This window comes from Rhyacophila brunnea, unplaced genomic scaffold (genome assembly GCF_057557595.1).
Source record: "Rhyacophila brunnea isolate RB1 unplaced genomic scaffold, BYU_Rbru_1.0 scaffold_14, whole genome shotgun sequence".
NCBI lineage: Eukaryota > Metazoa > Arthropoda > Insecta > Trichoptera > Rhyacophilidae > Rhyacophila > Rhyacophila brunnea.
In genome coordinates, this window is record NW_028232796.1 from 28,781,603 (window position 1) to 28,805,675 (window position 24,073).

Below are 24,073 nucleotides of genomic sequence, written 5' to 3' on the forward strand. Positions count from 1 at the left end.
TAAAGTGTAAAACGACAAGAACCTTGTTTTATTTAGACATTACTTTTATGCCAGTAAGTAGATACCTACTATACGACCCAGAGAGGTTAGACGGTCTTTAATATACGGCCATATATTTCCGATACAATATTTCACGGTGAAGTGTGATACGGCGAACTGCATACGTACAAGTTTCCGAACACGTCCTGGCATACCCATTTTAAAATAATATCTCATGAAATGTACGAATGAAGACGTCACTTGACAAAATGAAATTTATTAACATATTAAGAGAAAGTTTAATGCATTTATGATTAATTTATATTATGACATCATTTAATTTGTAATTATGTTAATCATTGTAAATTAGAAATCCTTTTAGAAAACCTTCTTTTGGTCGGTATTCATCTATATTTAATTATTGCCGATTATGACGTCAAATATATAATCAGTGTTTTTGACAGTGTACCCCTCCACGACATAATTTACGTACCCCCTTGGTGACATATCATTTGGAGTGTCGATATAACTTCTGATTACAGAAGTACAATTAATTGGCGAACAGTCTTAGGAAACAAAGTCGTCTCTGTCTTATCAGTTCACATTCAGAGGACATTAAGTGTGGATGTGTCAATACAATAATATATAGAATAATTATTATTTTTTAAAACATACCCCTAGCGCACTTTCAGCGTGTGGGAGGGTAAAAAACACCCCACTAATACTGTACCTATAAAAAAAACACTGAAACAAATGAGAAATCGGCAAATAACTAATCGTTTCTCTTAATAGATTATATAGTATTATTTAATACACTCGTTATCAGTTTTTTTATTAATTTATTTATAATAATAGTAATTTATTTACTGTATTTTATAATAATTATTGTTATCTAACTAAAAAAATATTCACTTGACGTCAGGCGTTGATAGTAAAAATCTTGTGTGTTTTTTTCGGGTGATTAATTAATTCTGTTGTGAAAATGTTTCGTCAAAACGTAATGCGGTTGGGGGAGAGAATGATAAATGGTGGAAGGCTTCTTTCTACCGGAAATGGAGGCTTTATTAGAGTTTCCGGATCTATGTTTGCAGTAAGAAAATCTTCCACTGGAACTCCAAACAACGAGGTGAGTCTTACAATCGAAATAATAGTATTATTAGATATTAAATAGTAAGTATTCACTTAAAGTAGAGTTAATCAATCCAGTGACGTCCCTAGACAAAATGTCGCCCCTGGACAGCGTCAAAATGCCGCCACATTTTTTTATACAGTATTTATTATCAACCGCGAACGTGTTGTTTCTGGTCACCAAGGACGTCGAAGGTCGACGGAAGTAAACTAGACATCGCGAACCCGACAAAAAAATACAGTCCTGTTAAACCTTTTATGTTAATTAATACATTTTGTTTCCAACCAGTTAGCTGAATTTTTAATGGAAAGATATTTTCGTTATTATTAAGTTTACTTAAGTAGCTATTTTAATATATAACAAATAATTCTTCTCGATTTGCCGCCCTTCAAGTAACTGCCACCCCCAAGTGACGCTCAATCTGCCTACCCCCACGGGACATCACTGACATTTTGTTTCCAACCAGTGAGCTGATTTTTTATTGGATAAATATTTTCGTTATTACATACCTACTGAGTTTAGGTAGCTATTTTAATATATAACAAATAATTCTTCTCGATTTGCCGCCCTTCGAGTAACTGCCGCACCTAGGCGATGCTCAATCTACCTACCCCCACGGGACGTCACTGAATCAATCAAATGTATTCTAACTTATGAATTAGCTATCTATAGTTTTTTTAATCAATTATTATTCGATACACGGCAAAGAACTAACAACAGTGACAACATTTTGTTTTGTTAGTTAACAAAACAAAATTTTGTCACTCCGTTTCTAACTGTTATGTAAAATGAAAATTCTGTGTGTGAAAGGAGAAAAGGATCTAAAATATTTTGAAATCACTACATTAATCAAAAGAGCCAAAATAATTTTAGCATCGGATAACTTTATATGTGAAATTTAATAATGGTTCGTCATTAATTCGACTCTATCCCTTTCTCTCATTTACGCATTACCTACACAAATCTATGTGAGTTGTCATCAATTTTATATTTCTTTTCCTGTCACATGCAGAATGACTTTTTGGACTGATAGCAGTAAGGTAGATAGATATCTGAGAATGTGTGTTGTGCTTAGTACAGTGACGTCGCTAGACAAAATGCCAACCTTAGGCAGACTTAGAATGCCGCCCCCTTACATTTTTAATCTCAAATTGCACGAAAATTTGTTAGGTAGGTACCTAGCTATTTTGATATTAATTATTTTCGACTATCTTACTGGCCATCCATAGATTGAAGCCGTATGCGGATTAAAACCGTGTGCCCTACTAAACTTATGATTTCTGTTCATGGAAATATATTTTCACAAAGTATATTATAATTATTAGTATCATCCGTTTATACCATACAGTTACACTTACAAACTTAGTGAAAATATTTATTTCTTCTTCTTTTTCCACCCTGTCACGTCCCAACATTGGGGCATAGGGCAAGCACAAGTTGGCGCCACTTCCCTCGGTCCATCGCCAACTCCTGCGCCTCCCGCCATGTCAGACCTGCAGCACGTAGGTCGCTTTTGTAGCACCGCTGCGCGCTGCAGGGTGAGGGAGGGCCGGCCACGGCGATGGAACCCTTGAGGCTGTGCCACAAGGGTACGAAGTTTAATTAAATATTTATTTAATTAAAGATAAAAATCCTTTGAATAATGACATAGATACATAATATCATCTACTGAGAATTAGAGCATTTCCACGAAACATTCCTACTCTCAAACATGTTTTAGGTAGGTACGTGGTGGTCTGAGGCACTGACGGGTTTGGAGGCCCCCTGTGAAAATTTTATCTGTGCGACAAACCACCATTGAGTATTACAATATAAAAATAAGACAGGTCGCCTTATAGATTTTGCATGCTTATATCATTGTTTTAACTAAGATGTCGTCACTTCTTAATGAAGCCACCGCATCGTCTGCTTTATGGAAAATCGCCATTTCTATCAAAAGTTGTAATATTCTTATTCGTTATTTCATTTGCCAACTTTCATAATGTGCCGCTCCATGGCAACGCATGACCTGCTGCCCCCACGGGATGTCACTGGCTTAGTATGCAATGTCATTTTTTTCTATATCAGCTGTCTCATGTGCCATATAACAGTTGAAAATGAAGAGTTGATGGCATCCTTGGGGGCTGCCAGGAAAATGATTTTATAGTGGCACCATGGATACGGAAAAAGTGATTCGCAGTTGTATCTACTGGTGTTACTTGCTTGCAAACACGCATTGTTCGCCAATCGTGACACTGTAGAATGATTTAACTATACCTACATCTTGACTATAAAATTTAAAGATTTTTAAGACTAAAAAAAGACGCTCATTCAATATCGGTGTATTTGAAGGTTGCAACACACACTATTGCACTTCTGCGTTGTGTGTTTAATTTTCGTAGGACACTCAAACATTCAAAACCCTGCTTCAAAGTGTAGTGTATTGGTATTTAGCCTATCTGAATTCTATTTATTAATCTGTTCTGTGATTATAATATTATACCAACTTCGCAAAGACTTTCATTTCAATCTTCAAATTAGATAAAATGAAAACTAATAAATCACACTTACAAGATACAACTAAATATAATGGGGATGGTATCATTTATGGACGACTCCTTATGGCGGGTCCACACTGGCAACATGTCGCCGGCAACCTCATTAAATTTTACGATAAGTATGATAATTATCGTAAAATTTAACGAGGTTGCCAGCGACATGTTGCTACTGTGGACCCGGCATTAGGTACGATAAAAAGTACTTAAATACAGAACAAACGCAGATTTTTTTCAACTGGTGACCATAATTCGAGGGCTTAGTGTCAAACAACACTATCTACAAAAGTGCAACTTTACAGGAGAGCCAAAAATCGTTATTTAAGATTCTTGTAACTCAACAAGGGAAATGTTACTTAAAACATAATGTTAATATTTTATAATTTATTGTGTATTGTACATTTATCTTGCTTATGATGATGTTAACATTTATAGGGATAGTTTTAAAAATATATGAAAACAAGGGTAACTTATGTAGTTAGCGTTAAACTTTACTGACGATTTAATAAGAAATTAGAAAAGATTGACATAACGTTGTTTGACTATCATGTAGCCGTAAATGTAAAATAACGTTATCTCAAAAAAAAAAAAAACACCTTTTTTGTAGATAACGTTGTCTGACTTTAAGCACTCGAATTGTAAAACTTCATTGTACAAATTAACCACTACAAAATCAAATACTATAGCATGTCACTTGTCGAAACGAATGTTCTATCTCTTTCAAATAATACCTACGTATCATACTTTTTACGTTCATAAAAAATGTATGTCGAACAATCCGTCGTGGGAAGCGACAGTGATATTCGTGGTCGTGAAGTGACAAGCTACGTTTTGGTTACTATAGAAGTATAGAACCTTATAACCAGAACTTTGAATTTCTCCAACTTAATGTTATTACAGTTCTTGACCTAGGTATCTATCTACATTCCTATCTTACTGTAGCTACTATCCTGCGGTACTGTCACATTATCTTTAGAGAGGAATTTGGATAAATATTATTATTGATCTATAATCGATAACTGAAATTTAGATAGGTGGTTATTTAATCATTCTTGGCTAATCTATTTACCCTTGAAAATTATCTAATTGCGATATTATACCTTCCTACTTCTGTGATTTGTACGAATTCAAGCAGAATACACTTACGTACGCTTTCGATAAGCGAATATTAAATTTATTAATATAAGTATTGTTATTATTATTTACCAAATCATTATTTATTATATGCATAATACAGTGTACATAATCAATAATTTCAGTTGATAATTATTAATAATATGAACACAGTAATAATAAACTAAGTTAGTACGAAATAGAAATCTCAAATTAGTGACATCTACTAATATAATTACAAATATAGTTAAGTTTCATTAAACCTTTCTCTTATTGTGCCTAAAAATTCCGTCTCGTCCAGTGTCACCACGTTGTGTTGTGTAGGTACTGTATTGACTAAAAAACATCAGTGACGTCCCGGGGGTAGGCATATCATGCTTTGCATGGGGGCGGCAAATTAGGTACCCACATATAAAAGGCGGATAATGAAGGAACGAATAAAACTATTACGACTTTTGAGATTAGAGACACTGTAATACATATTGTAATGTCGGTGTACGGTTAAGAGTGCCTACAAACATCTACGTACCTAAAACCACCAGAGTTTGAGAATAAGTTTTGTGAGAATACTTTAATTTTCAGTAGGTATAATATAATATTGTGTATATTAATTTATTTAAAGGTTTTTAGTGTATTAATGTGTCTTTTTAAGAAGAGCCAAAGTTAAATAATAAAATAGGTAAGTAGGAAAATAATGAATTTGCTGAAAATTTGAAACTAAAAATGAAAGGGGCCGGCATTCTAAGTCTACCGAGGGAGATCACTGTATAACAGTATTAAAAAAATGAAATGCTGGTTTTAGCAATAGCTGGTATTTAATATTTAGATTTACAAATATTTCTCCATCAATATTTGCAATTTGTTTTGTCTATAGTATTACACGACAGTACACGAAACAAATTATATCGTAGATAAAGTAGATGAAGTGTGTATTATCTCAAATATAATATTTTTATAATAAATTAATACAATAAAGTAGGTAAAAACTTTATCAACCACCTATGAAGTCAACAAATTATGAATAGTTGAAATGTTTGTAAAAAAAACTCCTATCACTAATAATACAATAAGTTAGAATTGAAGACACAAGTGGATGAAGGTGTTATGTACCCATCTTTCATATGGATGTATCAAACATCTTAAAATAATCATTGGTCGGCATTACGACAAGGGATGAAGGGACTATGTTACTTTATTTTTTTTTTAGTTTTATTTTGTAATTTTCTCTAGTGGATGTGGGTGTCATGTACACGTTTTTATAAATAAATTACACATTTGAAGATTTTAACAAACTATTTCTGACGTTAGTAAAATTGTGTGATCCTTAGTTACCACTTGAATACATCACTAGTTAAATTATCCTCAACTGAAAAAAATACATCAAAAAAACTTTGACCTCAAATTACTCAAAACATTGATTTTGAAACATCCTTCATCCACTTGTGTCTTCAATTAATTGTATTTGTTGTCAGTGTGTATTTACCTTTTGGTGAGAGCACATAGTACCTGAAGATGCCGAAAGGCGAAACCCGGAAAAACGACTTAAATGGAATAGTACGAATACACTATTGTTACACTACACTACTGTCATTGGGCCTCATGTCCTGTGGTGGTGTTAAAAATATAGTATAGGGGTACACAACATAAAAATGATCGTGTCTGGAAGCCCATGGTTCACTTGTATTGTGTGGTATTTAGTATAATGAGTTGGAGAGCTGTGGAAAATAGTGTTAATTTGATAACGCGATAAGTAGCCGTAGAAAAAATTGTTTTATTGAATGATAGCTATTGTCAGCCTTTTAATAAATCAAGTAATCATCTTTTTTTGATCAAGGAATCCAATATGATAGCGAGGTCGCGATCAATAATAACATAATTATTATTTACAATAAACACGAACTATTTTTGTTTACAATACAATGCTGATATTGAACTCAATGACAAGCGATGTGGGTACAGTGAGGTCCCGTGGGATATGCAGATCATGCATTGGTTAAGGGCGGCAAACGAAGGCACGGATTAGATCATGGCAAGTTGAATGCAGTGGCGGGTCTGGCAAGTACACATATTGTTTTTCAATTTGTGTATGAGTCAGAGTATGGACCTAATAGGTTGAGCAAGTGACTGACATCCATTTTACGTAAAAACAAAAATCTGTTAAAATACAAACCTCCACTCTGTGGAGACCCATATGATCTTATTAGGATCGGACATGGTCGAAAAAAAAAACGATATCTACGCCTGCTTCGTTAAAAAGTTTCCGGCTTTAAAAGCTGATACCGTGGATGCATGTTTGCTGCATATTAAAGTATAAACCACGGCTTTTAGAAATCTTTATACATATATACACAATATAATGTAATGGGAAATTATGAGAAATCGTTGACCAAGTTGACCAAGTTGACATAAATCATACAATGACTTTAATAATAAACCTATTAGAGATAGTAGATATATACCTATCTAATGAGAGTAGGCCAGTGTATAGTCATGTTAACCTTAAATTCATAATATACCCACTTTCTATTGACAAATTTAATTAATTTATTAATAACTTTTTAATTAATTAAACATTTTCTGACATCATAATCTATCAAAGCATAAAAAAATCAATGATGAACATGAGAAATAACTATGCTGTAATTTAATACTCAATGGCGATTTACTGCACAGGTAAAATTCGGCCCCTTAGAGTCAAAGAAACGTATCTTAATCTTTAACAATTTCGAGTTACGTATGGTACTGGACATTAAATGACATGTAATGTTAAGTGCCAGAGAAACTTATCAAAAAATTCAATGGATAAAAGGTAGGTCAATACTATCTCCTGCAAACACTTTCTTGTTAATGTCTATGGCATGAAAATGTACTTGTGTTTGGGGTCTCCTGTAAAGTAGAGAAAGATGAAATACGTTTCTTTGACTCTAAGGGGCCGAATTATCAGTAGAGAAACTAGAAGTCAGTTAACGTGTCGGATATCCACATGCCTAAAACCGCCAGTAATAAACCCTAAAACTGATGCGGTCATATTATTTCTACCACATAAGTTATCACATCACATAAATTATATTTATATCAATTCGGAATTATTCTCACAGTATGGTTCGGAAGTACTGCGCGCTATATCTATATTAAAGGATTATCATCCACTAGGAGGTATTATAAATTTTTGAATAAGGCATAAATTAAATTATTTCTAAAATGAACAAAATATGTTATTATGATTAGGGATTGCAATACAGAATGAAAATACCAACAGTGGTATTTCGGTATTTCCTATTGAAACCCAGTATTAATATCGGTATTCGTGAAATATATGAAAAAAACAGTATCTACCAATAAATATATTTATATATAATATATATAAAAATCTCTTTAAGGTGAAGTCTTTACTGAGCCTTTTTTAAAGAGGCACCTAGCGGAAAAATACGAAGCTTGCAATTTGAGATTTTTTTTTGATAATTTACAATTTCAACAATCAATATGTATCTGAAAACATTAAAAAGAAAAATATTTTTTATTTTAAGTCAAAGATAAACTTACAATTGTAAAAAATGTACTAAAATGTGAATTTGTTGAATCGGACTGCACCCTATTATTACATAGGTATATTTTATGATCATATTTATTATTAAAATTTAGTTTATTGCGTTTTCTAAGAGATCTAGATTTTTGACAAATTCATAGTTTTAATATTTTTTATATCTATTTTAAAAAATATCGATTTTTATAAAAAATATAAATGTGTATAACTTGAAATCCTTTTTATTTATATGAATTAGTCAAAAATCTCTTAGGAGATGCTTAGAAAACTTAATAAACTAAATTTTAATAATAAATATGACCATAAAATATATTTATATTTCGATATCTATCTAACCGAGTAAACATAATTACTTATCATTATTATTTTTGAAAATTGCATTGCATAAGGCAACGGGCTTGCATTTTTCATGATTTAGGCAAAATTTTGCTCATTTCATGTAATAGTAAATTTCGCACATTCGGCGTAACAATTATATAAACAAATAGTATTTTACCACGATTTCAGAAAGTTATATCTAAAAATACATCTGACAACTTTTAAAAGCCGCGAGTGACCGGCGAAACATTAGGCCAAATTTAAAATTAAGGAAGTAACTACCATAATGCCATGCCAATGTGTTTCGCAAATCTGCATTTGTCTTTGCAGTTCACCAATCGCGTAGCGGGTCGTAGCCGAAAAAAATTATAGTCCTGTTAAACCTTTTTTGTTAATAATTATTACACTTTGTTTTAACTTTCAATACCCAATATATCGGTATTGTCTGATTTTTAATACTGGTATTTCGGTATTCAAAAATATTGGGATAACGGGTTTGAAATAGGTACCGGTATTACAATCCCTAATTATGATATTTCAATTATATGTCTATGCCACTGGGAAATGACCTTATTATAATAATACCCGATACGGAAGAAGCTGTTAGCAAAATAATAATGATTACCTAGGAGTAATATTGTAATAAATAATATCATATAGACCTTTGAGGTCCACTATCAGTTTTGTCATTTTTTAAACGTCCTCTTATCAGAAAAAAAATTAAAAGAATAATGACCTTTAGTTGATGATAGTTATTTTTCTGTCTATGTAAGTATGAATCAAAATAACAAAGAATTTCAAGGTTTATTCAATATTATAAAATTTATAAAATTAATATTATTGCCATCTAGGTTCAGGTTTAGTAAGTACGATTATTATGTACAGTTTTGCAGTTACTTACTAAATTCACACCCTGTCTATGCATACAGAGAGCCGGGTGAAATATTGTTCCACCCCATGTTTCAATAATTAAACTGTTCAAAAAAGCTTGCTAATTATTTATAAACGACACACATTGAATGAATAAATAATAACCACAAAGCAGATTGATAAATGAGTGGTTCACAAGCATAGTGCTCATAAATACTCAAATATTATGTTTGAACCTAGCTTACTCAAAAATAACCAGAATGGACTTGGTTCACTATGTTTGTGAAGCACTCAAATATAATTTAGATAGACCATACCGGATACCCCAATACACTACATTTTGAAGCAGGGTTTTGAATGTGTGAGTGTCATACGAAAATGAACCACACATTATAGATGTGCAATAGTGTGTGTTGTAACCTTCAAATACACCATTATTGAATGAACGTCAGTGCATAAACCGAGAGTAGTAGACAGAACGAATTACAAGCGTATTCTTGATATGTGTTTAAGTATATCCCATATTCTTCCACACTCGAGATCGGTTGCCTGTTACTCCACACCCGTCGGGTATTTCAGTTCCGTGTTCTATTACCTCTCACCAGGACAGGATAATTAATCTCATTTGACAACTCAAACATTAAATAAAATCGCTTAAACTACCTAAAAGTTCCCCGGTTTACACGTTCAGAGAAAGAAAGAAAAAGAAAGTAAATCACAAAAGGCTCCATCTGAAAGAAGATTCAAAATCTTTGCTTTATTCTCAATTTAAAATGTCAGCGTTTACAATAATTGTCAATTTATATATTTAATTATAAGGTATTCTATTTATTTTTATAACATATTTATAGATTTATTTATTCTTAATTATTTTCAGCATTTACATGTCATGTGAGCAATGTTCCCTCTAATGTGTGCAATTATTCACTATTTATTTTGTGTAGATAAATGAACTTATAATTTTTTTTCACACATTGAAGTGAATCCAAATCTGATATCGCATACCTACTAATTTCTGTGTGCAGTGAATGAGAAGTGCGCACACACATCTTGGAGGGAATGTTACACGTGAGGCCAAATATATTATTATTATATTCTATATATTATTTCATGCTATGTGTTTATTTTATTTTTATGGTAAAGTCAAAACAACTGTATGGAAAAGGGAAATTACGACTCGCTGATGTCAAACTACAGTCAGGCTCGAATAATGGCAGTCAGACAACAAAGGTTCGAGTAGTAGTACCTAACTACAAACCTTTACCTATCATTCGCTTGTTTTTATAGGTACTGGGATCTTGAAAACTAAATATTATTTAAAATCATCTATCAAATTTCCACTTTTCCTTCTACATCAAAACGATCATTATAATCTTTCAATTAGGTTCTGGGCTTTCTTTGACAATTGTCAGTGCAAGAACGTAGTGGTCGGCGGGCAGCGGCGTCTTGCAAAACTCAAATGTCTCTAAATGACGCAATGTCTTTTTTGAGGCATATCACACACGGTTATACGTTTGAGTTTCGCAAGATGCCGCCGCGTCGTTGCCCGCCCATCACTGTGGAAAAGCGCTCAGTCATGAGGCATTCATTATTTCATGAAAATACATCTTTTTTATAATATCTTGTATTGTCTTAATCATTTGTGCATTACGACATACAATAAAATGTCCTTTGTTAGGTTCTAAATTTGGACAGCTATGTGTCTGAGAAAGGCACAAACTGATAATATTATTAAGTCAACGCGGACTATTTTTCTTAACATAATTAATATTTTAACTTTGACTTTAACTTTAACTGAATTTGTTATTAGTTAGGTATAAAATAAAGGCCATCTGCTAGGTAGTTTTATTTATTTTTATATAATATTATGTCGTTCATTTAGTAATGGTGGCAATATCTTAAACTAACGATTTTAGAAACAATTTTTGACAGTTTGCATAGATAGTGGCGCCCTCATCCTCACCACATTCATACCTACTTCATAGACTGGGTATTTTTTGTATCATTCCATAGACACTATACTGCCATCCTAAGTGAAAGAGCAGTATCTCAAAAATGTTAACTTTTGGCTATGAGCAATTTTGTGAAAATACAAACCGCACCACTTTATAAATTCTTATTTGATGTTTATATGCGATATAATACCTCTTCTCACACTTACCTAACTGCTTATGGGTTAATTTTAATTAAAAATTAAAAATTTAAGCTAATAAATGAGATACGTCCATTTTGCTTAGTAAATTTGGTTTCGAAATAATATGCCTTTATGACATTGTAGGAAAATTTACATTCATTTTCAAAAACTCGTATTCCTTTTATACTTTCGTACAAATATTTAAATATCATGTTAATTATATCTAAAAGCCAACTAATGCAAACGCGCCAGTCGCGTTGTCAGCACTAAATGAGTTAAAAGTGTTATTTCTTCTAAAATCGTTCTCAGCACATACTACTAACTGTCATTTTGCTTGACAGGAACGTTGGTAACATGATGTAATATGAAAGATTTTCTTGTCTTAGAACTATCTATTTTCCAAAATTCTTTGTTATGAAACTGCCTCCTTTCTTCAGATATCATTTCAGCGCACTTATGTGCACATTTTTCATTATCACAACCATTTTTTACCGCATGCATTTCTGCTATTGATTGCAACTTTTGTTTTTTTTCGTTCTAATTAATCCCTTTTTTGTGTGAAGGACATCACTGTTGCGTTCACGTTCACTAACAATTTCACCTGTGCCATTATTCTCACTGATCTCATCCTCATCCAATATAAATATTCGTGGAATATCTTCGGTGACAGTGTTTTTAGAACTGACTGGATTAACTGGCTCAAGTTATAATAATAATGAAGGTTTTTCAACTATAACATAATTTATTGAAGATTCTGCTTGATTCGAAGAAGTAGCATCATACATAGTCGGAGTAGCAGTAGCAGGGCTAACTGGCGGCCTCCCCAAAAATAGTTTCACATTACATCCACGTTGGTCTGGAATAATAAAATCACGTATTATAATACGTAATTTTATTATTTTATTGCTTATCTAATAAAAATACACTATAAATACGGACATAATATTGAATTATATCGATTAAAACAAAACATGTCAAGTTACCTTCAAAACACATGTTTTCATCCTGAGGCATTTCCGAAACCATACCCACCCAAATTGTTCTGCATTGCCTCTTGATCAACATCAGGTTCCGAACATTTAACAGTTTCTTAAATGACGTTAGTCCACACTTAATGGCCCACGTGCACGTTTCACGTATGTCAAAATGATTTTATGGTATTTTAAGAGCATAAGCCTGGACATTCCTTAAACGTTGTAGATAATCTGCTTATATAATTTTGAAGCCTAATTATCCTTTATATTTATTTTTAACATTTGATGACTGCATAAAGTATTTTTAATACATAAAATAGTATTTTTTTAAACCTCTCGATCATTAGTAAAATTAATATTAACATTATATAGTGAAATATTTACTTATAATCTCTGTGATCCCAAATTTGACAAGAATTAGTCATTTTATTATTCAGAAAATGGGCACTATTAACACATTTGAAGATAATTCTAGAGATACTGATAATAAGCTGTCTTTGACCATTCAAATGTGATAAACTTCCTACGAATAAAGATTGTTTTATAATAATTATTGACCTAAGAATAAGGTAGTATTTTTTTGAAATACGCCATTTCGATTGGCATTTCCCAATGGTTAAGCTGCAACATACGGCCGTAGCCATAAGTTGACAAACGATAATTGAAGTAGGGAGTAAGATCATGCTAACGAGCGTGTTTGAACATGTACCGAACTGAAAATAAAAATCGTTTCAGCAACAGCTGAATTATTCTTTATTAATTCTTTCTCAGTTTTAGATATAGATTTTTGAATACTTTCTGAAATGAAAACAACCAAATTTCGTAGCAATAGCTGATAATATTGCAGTATAAAAGAATATAAATGTCGACAAGTGATTGACATAACCTCACATAGGTACATTTTTCGATAAATTTAAATGCATTGTATTTGAATTACTGTCTTACTTAATTCCTTTATATTTTATTGACACATAATCATCATTTTCATCGCTCTTGAATACATTCTTGATATATTTTTGATAAAAACACGCTTGTCAAACCCACAATAATACACGCCGAAACGTCAAGCCGACAATGATGGCATTGGCGCTAGCGAAATATTGTGAGCTTTGCTGGTCATAATGGTAAGCGAAAAGGGCGTATCTCAGAGATACTACTAAACAGCTTAGGAAATTGAGATACTGCTATAGCGCTTAGGATTTCATTGTGATTTTGAGATACACCATATTTAATTAGCTTATAGTACCTATTTAAAAATGAGATGCGGCTATATCGCTTAGGAAAATAGATTGGGAGCCACCTGAATGTACCTAAGGCAACAAAAACCAGAAAACGCAAAAAAATGAGATACTGCTCTTTCGCTTAGGACGGCAGTATATAAGACATAATTAAATATATTATTAAAAGGTAGAATTCATTAAGGTTAGGTTTAAAACGTTTATTGGTTAATAATGAATAAATTATATTATTATAAAGTCTTATTGGTTATGGATAAAAGATCATCTTGGTCAATGAGTTCATATGATTGGGTTAAGGAATACATAGTAGGTGAGAGAGTTATTATCATTATTCATTAGAATACTATATTCTAATGGTTAGGATCTTTTCATTCTACGAATAATGAAAATAATCATAAATGGCGGTGTACTTCTGGCGAGGGTTATAATATGCTTGTTTGGTGGTGGAATCTTATGTAGTGTTATATAAGGCGATGGTACTTTAGTAGTATTTTTAACAACTAAAGTATCTATCGACCCCGACACATAAACAAAAAAGTTGTATCATGATTCTAATTCACAATGTCAAGAAATATTGTCAATTGGGTTTCATCAACATTTTTGTTTTGGTGTTGTCCAGGGTAAAAACATTGACAAGCGCGCATTGCAGGCTGGTGAGAGGAAACAAGTCACATTCTCCGACAGGTCGCAGCTTAAGTACGCCCGCAGGCTGGTCATCAAGCTCGGCAGCGCTGTCATCACCAGGGAGGATCACAACGGATTGGCCCTCGGACGGCTTGCTTCCATTGTTGAGCAGGTAACTACTTAATCAATTTTGTTTGAAGTCAATCTGAGTCTAATGCAATAATAGACAAATAGGTGTTATAACAAGTAGAAATTAAATGTTTAATAATTAAATTTTAACTTAGCAAGTTTTGGCATACCTACTGATTGTCTAAAATAACACATTATCTCAATTAAATATTCTTAACTAATCCATGATCAATCCTGATTAAGTTGACAATTTTCTATTGAGGATGACACTGAGGATTGACAGTAAATGATTTTGTCTTTTTCTAATACGAACTGATGTGTTAATTATTGTCTGTTGAGTTATAACTCTTACCAAAAAATCTCACGACGATAATAGTTCTAAAGAACAAACTCATTAAAATAATGATAAATTTTATTGTGGTGACAGTATTCGCCTCTGAATCCATAGGTCTGGCAAAATGTACATGTTGTTTTTTCAACATTTTGTGTTTGATCCAAAGCGAAAACCTAATCGGGAGGGCGAATGTCTAAAACCCTTCCTCCTAAGAAAAGTCTGTTGATATAATTTGATATGACCTTGATCTTGTTTTCTAGCATACATATTTGTACGAGGGTGGGTCAATAATTCCTTAGAAAAAAGCATTAAAACAGTTTTTATTTTTGTATTTTTTTTTTATTTCTCAACATAATCTCCTTGGAGCTCAATACACTTGGTTAGACGTTTCTCAATATTTTTTAAACCGTCAGAAAAATAAGTTTTCGGAAGGTCCTCAAAATAAGCATTTGTCCGATCGATGACTTCTTCATTTGAAAAAAAAACGTTGTCCACTTAGCCATTTTTTTAAGTTTGGGTAAAGGAAAAAGTCACTGGGGGCTAAATCTGGTGAATACGGTGGGTGGTCGACCAATTCGAACTTCAATTCTTCAATTTTAGCCATTGATCGTAAACATGTGTGAACACGGGCATTGTCCTGATGAAAGAGGATTTTTTTCCTGTTTAAATGAGGCCGTTTTTCTTCAATTTTGTTTTTTAGCTGGTCCAATAAAGATGCATAATAATCCCCTGTTATTGTTTTTCCTTTTTCCAAATAGTCAACGAAAATAATTTCACGTGCATCCCAAAATACAGTAGCCATAACCTTACCAGCTGATTTTACGGTTTTCACCTTCTTTGGACATGGTTTGCCTTCGCAATCCACTGCTTTGACTGTTCTTTCGTCTCGGGAGTATAGTGGTGTATCCATGTTTCATCTACAGTCACAAAGCGACGAAAAAATTCATCCGGATTGCGTTGCATGAGCGACAACAGGGCTTTAGAGGCCACCACCCTATTGCGTTTATTGTCGACTGTGAGCAAACGCGGCACCCATCTTGCAGAAATATTTTTCATGCCCAATTTGTCATGTAAAATAGAAATGACGCTACCTTTTGAGATCCCTGTAACCTCAATTATCTCACTCAACTTTAATCTTCGGTCACTTAACACCATATCGTGGATTTTATTGATCATTTCTGGTGTAGTCACCTCTACAGGACGTCCTGAGCGTGGTTCATCATTTGTTGATGTACGACCACGTTTAAATTCATTTAACCAGTTATAAATAGTTGCAAGTGAAGGAGCAGATATGCCGTGAACTAAATCCAACTCATTTTTTATTTCCTTTGCTGTTAACCCTTTTATATTAAAATGTTTAATAACAGCTCTTAACTCAATTTTCCATTTTTCCATTTTCCACAAGCAAATTTTTTTTTAAATATACGAGAAACACACAACAACCCGACCAATCTGATTGAAACTTCGCAGCATACTGAATCGGTAGTGCCGCTGCATGAAAACAAACCGCTTACAGTACTAGTCGCGCCACCTGTCGGCTTTTCTAAGGACTTATTGACCCACCCTCGTATATTATAGACACATAATCCGTTGTTAACCCCAATTACCTAAATTATTGACTTACCAACTTTTGGCAGCAACTCCACGAATGCTTTGCTTATTATTTAACAAAAATGGTTATTCAAGATTCTGAAGTTTAACAAATATTAATGTTATATTGACTCTATGACAATATTGATTTCCAGGTAGCTGAATGCCAAAATGAAGGGCGAGAGTGCATCATGGTCACCAGTGGAGCAGTGGCATTCGGTAAACAGAAACTCACCCAAGAGCTTCTAATGTCACTCTCTATGAGAGAGACGCTATCACCAAAAGATCATACTAGAGAGGTAAGTAGACTTAGTCACTATATTAAAATCACTTAAAAGATTACTCTCGTCTTGAAATGGACATAAATTGATCAATGGTACTACATATTATACTGTATTGTATCAATTATTATACGACGTCACCAATTATAAGACGCTCCCTTATTTTGACGTACCCATACAATATTATCTTCTTTGCCATCAAAGGTGTTTGTAATGAAGCATTTTTGGTACCTACTTCACATTGTATTGATTTTAAGATGCTATATATAAAAATACATTCCCCAATATCAGGGACACAAAAATTAGAAAAAAATGTGCCTCTTATAATCGGTACAATTTGGGATTTTTCATAGTTTTCAGATATTATTATTAACTATTTACCTCAGCAAAATGAATAGAGGTAGGTATAGTGTATTCGAAATTTAAATTCCTTGTCCCCGAAAACTGTTGCAAGATAAATTTACATATTTAAACTAAGTTTATGAAAATACATTACCATAGAATGTTTTGATAGGGCAGTAGGTAGCTGAAAAGAGAATTAGTACCAGTAGAATGCTATTTTGGGCTTTTTAAAATAATGTTTCATATTGTAATATCTATGTTTTAAAATAATACTAAAGTTTGATCTTGAATAATTATTATGAGTGTTTTTTTTTTATAAATAAAATGTGAATGTTATGTCAATAAAAAAAATCCATAATGTGTTGTATCTCATTTCTGAGATATATCATATTTTATCATACAACTATAAATACATTAGTATATTATCGCTGAGGTGTTAAAACCTCTGTTAAAATTGAAATATTACCAGAGAGACTACTTTATAGAGATAATTAGTCTAAATCTCTCTCCAGCTTTTTAGTTTCTGAATAATTTGATGATTCAACCAATAGGTAGTCAGATTCGTTGGTCAACATCGAGCGTTTGTAATTAAGTACTTTAATGTGATGACTTTGTATATTGGAGGTATTACAGTTTTCTTAGAATGACACATAATATTATATTGTAGGTTTTTATATTTAATTACATTTTAATTGTAGTGGAGTGGCACATTTATTACCTATTATAATATGGAATATTGAGGGTTTTACTAAATTATGCAGTCTAATATAAGTACTTAATCTCATATAAAATTGTCATTTTGGAGGATTTAACAGCTCAATATGGAATAATTATTAACATTCACAAAATAATCATTAAAAGCGTATTTTATCTCTGATATTTAGAAATTAATCAATAACATGCTTATAATAATTATTAAAGATACAAAAAAGATAAATGTGTTCACGTTGTTGTTTATTTTTAATTACTTAAATAAATAATTGTGTTTAAAAACTCTCACAAAAGAATATATTTTTATCTAGATAGATTTTAATCAGCTTCGGAAGTGTCATTTATAAATATGTAGATAAAATAAGTTAATCTCATGAAAATATTTATTAGAAGTGTCCATATTCAATAAGCTAAATAATGATCGATGACGTTTATCATTTACAGGATGCCTTCAGTATTTTGGAGCCGAGAGCCGCTGCTGCCGTTGGCCAGTCGGGTCTCATGTCGCTGTATGACGCCATGTTTGCACAATACGGAGTCAAAATTGCTCAGGTAAGATCGGAATAAAAGTTTATAATGTTCAAATCATGCTACATATTAAAAACACTTTAAATGGAAACAGCAGCATAAATCTTCAAAATGTTGTCATTTTTAAGCCGAGGTAGGGATGTCATGTCTATATCCAAGGCTTTTTTAAAAAAAAAAAATGTCAGTGCTCATCTCTTGCCAAGCTTTTTACTAAAGAAAATTATTATATTCAAATATCATTTAAAGAAATTTAAAGCAGCTTTTCATATACCATGAAGCGCATAAAAAAAAATATTTTTTTTAGACATGTCAATTCTGAAGTAAAACAAACAAACAGATACAAAAAATATACAACTAAAGATGTATAAAATAAAATTGTCAAAACATAATAATAGTTTTATGGTGATTTCCAAAGTTTTGTACAATTCTCATCTGGCAAATCGTCTTGATTCCTTTTCTTAGTTTTAATGTCTATCGCTGAATGTCTTCCTCTGAGTAACCACCGATCAAAGTATTTTGAAGGATCGAAAACAAAAGTACCGAAATTGTTTTGGTCTTCAACGAAGCTCTTATTGGGGTAATATTTATATTCATTTGCGAAAACCTGCGTTCACATTCACTTTAAGAAATGGGAATAGAATTCAGATCATATATCAAACGCAATAGTTTTTCAGAATATGTCTTTTCGAGAATGTATATGGGAAATCCATGAATCCATAATTCATAACAATACCATATTTTATCATTTTGATGAATTATATAAATATATGGATTGTAATTATGTAAGCGCGAACATTGTGTCGTCTAATTATTGTTTTTGAAACATTAAAAATACCATAAAAAACGGTGCCGAAACACCGTTCCACCACGTTACATGACAAAAATATTGATACTTGCAAGTAGATCCACCATCCCTAGTTAATAAAGAATCTGAGATAGAATTTTCTCCTAAGAGTTTCATTGTTATTGGTAGTTTTTGTTACTAACATACTTAGGTACGACTGATTATTACATTTAATATTAAATGATAGATATTTTGATATAATATATATATATATATATATATAGGATTAAGAAGTGTGTATTTTATATTTTCTAATCAGTTTCATAGCCAAGCATCTTGTTGAAGATTGGCTACTGTTACTAACACGATGATACATCGTCAAGATGTATGCGACAATGTAATATTGTGCTTGGTATAATTTGATCAAATCAGTTTGGTTCATTTTTAATTAAAAATTTCGCACGATTTAAGAACAAACAAGCTTTGATAAACAATCAACTACCTAACTCTTTCCCAATCGCAGAGTGGTGAGGCTTCGGAGTACCTCTTTGAACCTTAGTTAGTTAGTAGTCGGTTTATAACACTCTCAAGAATAATATAGGATACTTTAAAATGTTGCCATGTCTAAGGAAGATATTTTATCATACTCCTAGCCTCTCTGAAATTAAGTAAATGTAAAATGTATAACCACGTAAAAAACCATATTATTTGTAATATTCCTGTAATAAATTAATATATGTACATTCATTATTGCCTAAATAAAAATATTATGACGTCGGCGTGGGAACTTTTTTTTTAAATTTTGAATATATCAAACCAAACTTTATTCAATAGTTATCTATCAATAAACTATTTACTATACTATTTTTGTATTCTATAGGTGTTGGTTACAAAGCCTGACTTTTACAACGAGCAAACGAGAAAGAATTTGTTTGCTACACTGTCTGAGTTGATTTCCCTGAACATTGTCCCCATCGTCAATACCAATGATGCCGTCAGCCCGCCCATGTACATCAAAGATGACGCTGAGGTCGCAGGATCTGGAACTAAGAGGGTTCGTAACATTGATTTATTATTAGATCGCACCATCAGCTGACAAATAAAATAACATTCTTGATTATAGATATCTTATTCTGTTCTTCTAAATTTCAATCTTTCTTAAACATTCATATTCATGTTGTCCTATTCTACTAATATGTCCGCATAAATATTAGTTAGAATGAAAAATAATGCAATATTGGGTTGCTTGTTTTACAGGGTATTAGCATCAAAGATAATGACAGCTTAGCGGCCATGTTGTCAGCGGAGATCCAGTCCGACCTGCTTATCTTGATGTCAGACGTTGACGGTATCTACAATAAGCCACCATGGGAGGATGGTGCGAGGATGATGCACACTTACACATCAGACGATCGCCATTCTATTGAGTTTGGAATGAAATCAAAGGTTAGTTGGGGGTGCATAAGCTTATTTTCTAATATCCTACAATTTTCTTATTATTACAAAATACTTAAAGACAAAAACGGGATAAAGGATATAGCTTTGTGGGACACCTTTTTGTTTCGTTATTTAATTAATCTTTTCTATATAGGTAGGAACTGGTGGAATGGACTCCAAAGTGAATGCTGCGACATGGGCCCTCGATAGAGGAGTGAGTGTTGTCATTTGCAATGGTATGCAAGATAAGGCCATCAAGACAATCATCAGTGGCAGAAAAGTAGGAACTTTCTTCACCGATACTATCACTGCTGGAGGAACGGAACCTGTGGATGTTTTGGCAGAAAATGGTAAAAAAATATTACTTCTAAAAATCATTCATTTAAATGGAAAATTATTGAAACATGATAAATTAGAACTAATCAATCAATGATAATGATGTATGGCTGACTGTACATATTATATGACATTTCATTTTGTAGCTGAAAATTGATTTCATTTCTTCCAGCTCGTCATGGTAGCAGACTTCTTCAAGGTCTCAGCCCAGGAGATAGGGCCTCAGTTGTACACACATTGGCTGATCTATTAGTTTCGAGGCAAGCTGAAATATTGGATGCCAACACCAAGGATTTAAACGAGGCCACTAAATCAGGATTAGCCAAGCCGCTTCTCTCTCGTCTGTCTTTATCTCCGTCCAAAATCAAAAGCTTGGCCGTTGGCCTTAGACAAATTGCCGAATCTAGTCATCAAAATGTCGGCAGGGTTCTAAGAAAGACGAGACTAGCTGACGGCTTGGAATTGACCCAAGTGACGGTGCCAATAGGTGTTTTATTGGTTATATTCGAATCACGTCCAGATTCTTTACCGCAAGTCGCAGCTTTGGCCATTGCTTCCGGTAATGGACTTTTGCTTAAAGGCGGAAAGGAAGCATTCTATTCCAACAAAGCTTTGATGGAATTAGTCAAAGAAGCTCTGGCCACAGTCGGATGCGCTAATGCGGTATCTTTAGTATCGACGAGGGAAGAAATCAGTGACTTACTTTCGATGGAAAAACATATCGATCTTATCATTCCTCGAGGATCCTCTGAATTAGTTCACAGCATACAGTCGCAGTCACAACATATCCCCGTTCTGGGACACGCTGAAGGTATTTGCCACGTGTACGTTGACAGCGATGCCGATCTTAACAAGGCGATGAAGATTGTCAGAGACGCCAAGTGCGATTATCCGGCTGCCTGTAATGCCATGGAGACTCTATTAATTCACGAATATCACATAACTAATGGATCATTCTTCAATGATGTCTGCAACATGTTGAAGAAAGAAGGAGTGAAGGTGAATGCCGGACCCAAGCTCGCTCAGATGTTGACGTTTGGACCGCCACCAGCCAAGAGTATGAAACACGAATACAGCTCTCTGGAGTGCTGTGTAGAGGTTGTTAAGAATGTTGAAGACGCTATTGAACACATTCACAAGTTTGGAAGCAGTCACACAGATGTCATTATCACAGAAAACGGTGAGCGTATTTAATACATTAATTGTCACAGGCAGAGTTGTTAAACAAATCCACCCATTATTACTCAGGTATCAAATCTTTTAAAACTATTGGGGGTCAAAGCTCCAATCAAAAGTACTGTACTTACATATACTGAGAGAACAGAAAAAAATATTCTAAAGATGTTTAACCCTCTACCATATAATAAAGTATTATGTGGTTTCCGTATCAACATCCCCGAAATAAATTCCAATTAGTATTATTTTTCTATGTAACAAACAATGAGGATATTTACCGTTCCTCGGAGATTGCATCTGTATGTAACTTTCATATCTTCAAGCTCCATCCCTAGAATAAGGTTTTCATTAGCATCTTTACATCCTTCAGAAACTTCTTTGGTTTAACTAGATGTTATTCATAATAATATAGCATTATGTTCTTGGAAAACAGTAGAAAACATACACACACTTTTATTTCTATATTGGACTGACACGTAATGTGGAAGTACGGAAATGGGAGACGAGTATATAGAAATATACATGGAAGAACAGGGGGAGATTTTGATTTTCTTAGAAGACAGCTGTGACATAATGATCTAATTTTATTTCGTATAGTTTTTAATTGTTTAGTACCTATTTAATTATATTTCATTAATAATGACAATAAAAGTAATTATGTATGTGGGGTTCGATTTGAGTTGCCTCTGTGGGAGTCATCGAGGTGTCGTAGGTCATGGTATTGAGGATGATGATAAAGAAGTTGAAGATGGATGCAGGAGCGAGTTTTATTTGCGGCGTAACGGTCGGTACAATGTCAGCACAATCTCGGTACAATGAGATGTTGTGTGGGACGATACGGAGATTGAGATAGTAACGGACCAGGTACTTAGATTCGAGTGATATTTCCGATGAATTATTATTCGCCATTTATACAATAAAAATAATATTCTTTTTAGGTCCATACTCTGACTTATACACAAATTGAAAAACAATATGTGTACTTGCCAGACCCAGAGAACCTGGGACCCTCGACTCTATAGGCTGGCGTTTAAGCCATGCGGCGTTCAACCACACTAAAAGCATTCTGGATTCAAATGTTGCATGTACAAAGTTACAGTCCTACAAACTTATCTAAAAAACGGTCAAAAATGGAACTACGAACTACCATATGGACGCCATATTGAAAACGACATTCGAATGTCAGATTCTGTCCAGTTGCAAGTCTTGATTGGGTAGTTTTCGACTGTGGCTCCCCTATAAATTCTTCAGATAAGTTTGTAGGTCTGTATAATCCCATTTTTTTTAAATATGGTTAAATAAAATAATTATTAAATAATTTGAAATTATTATTTCTTATAGAACCTGTAGCAGCAAACTTCCAACGTCAAGTGGACAGCGCTTGCGTCTTCCACAACGCCAGCTCCCGCTTTGCTGACGGATTCAGATTTGGCTTGGGAGCTGAGGTCGGCATCTCCACAGCTCGCATTCACGCTAGAGGGCCAGTTGGAGTGGAAGGTCTGCTCACCACCAAATGGATATTGAAAGGGAAGAACCACGCCGCGGCTGACTTTGCCGAAGGAGCCGATGGTGTCTGGCTACATGAGAGTCTACCGCTTAATTGAATACTATTACAATGCTTTTAAATCTATTATTAGGCAGCTGAGTGACAACAAAAAAATTGTATATTGTTATTGCGAGCAAAATGATTGACTTTTATATTTTAAATTATCAATTAATTATATTATTTTGAATTATATTTTATAATGGAATATAAAAATGTGTATACTTGTCACAGACTTATGAATATAATTGAAGCGGAAGCTAGTCATGCTCCATTTGTCCATTTTTGTCTGCTCCACAGATAAGTTTGTTGGACTGTAATGTGATAAATTACAAAATAATACTGTATATAAAATATAGGTATTATTAATACCTACCTATTTATCTACTTTAATATTTGAAAATTATAGAATTTTTTAAAACATA

The 24,073-nt window shown here is 33.1% G+C and overlaps 1 protein-coding gene across 2 annotated transcripts; it reads left to right on the top strand.

Moving 5' to 3' along the window:
* Positions 1–554: 554 nt before the first annotated feature.
* On the top strand, positions 555–24,073 carry P5CS (Delta[1]-pyrroline-5-carboxylate synthase). 2 transcript variants are annotated; one of them, XM_085941801.1, is made up of 9 exons: positions 555–1,105; positions 14,453–14,629; positions 16,666–16,809; positions 18,289–18,396; positions 20,037–20,210; positions 20,414–20,602; positions 20,748–20,943; positions 21,102–22,109; positions 23,447–24,073. In XM_085941801.1, the coding sequence occupies exons 1-9, from the start codon at positions 962–964 to the stop codon at positions 23,707–23,709; spliced, it is 2,403 nt and encodes an 800-aa protein (XP_085797927.1). In that variant the 5' UTR covers positions 555–961; the 3' UTR covers positions 23,710–24,073. The 2 variants fall into 2 exon arrangements, with proteins under 2 accessions (XP_085797927.1, XP_085797928.1); XM_085941802.1 differs by having other exon boundaries at positions 14,483–14,629.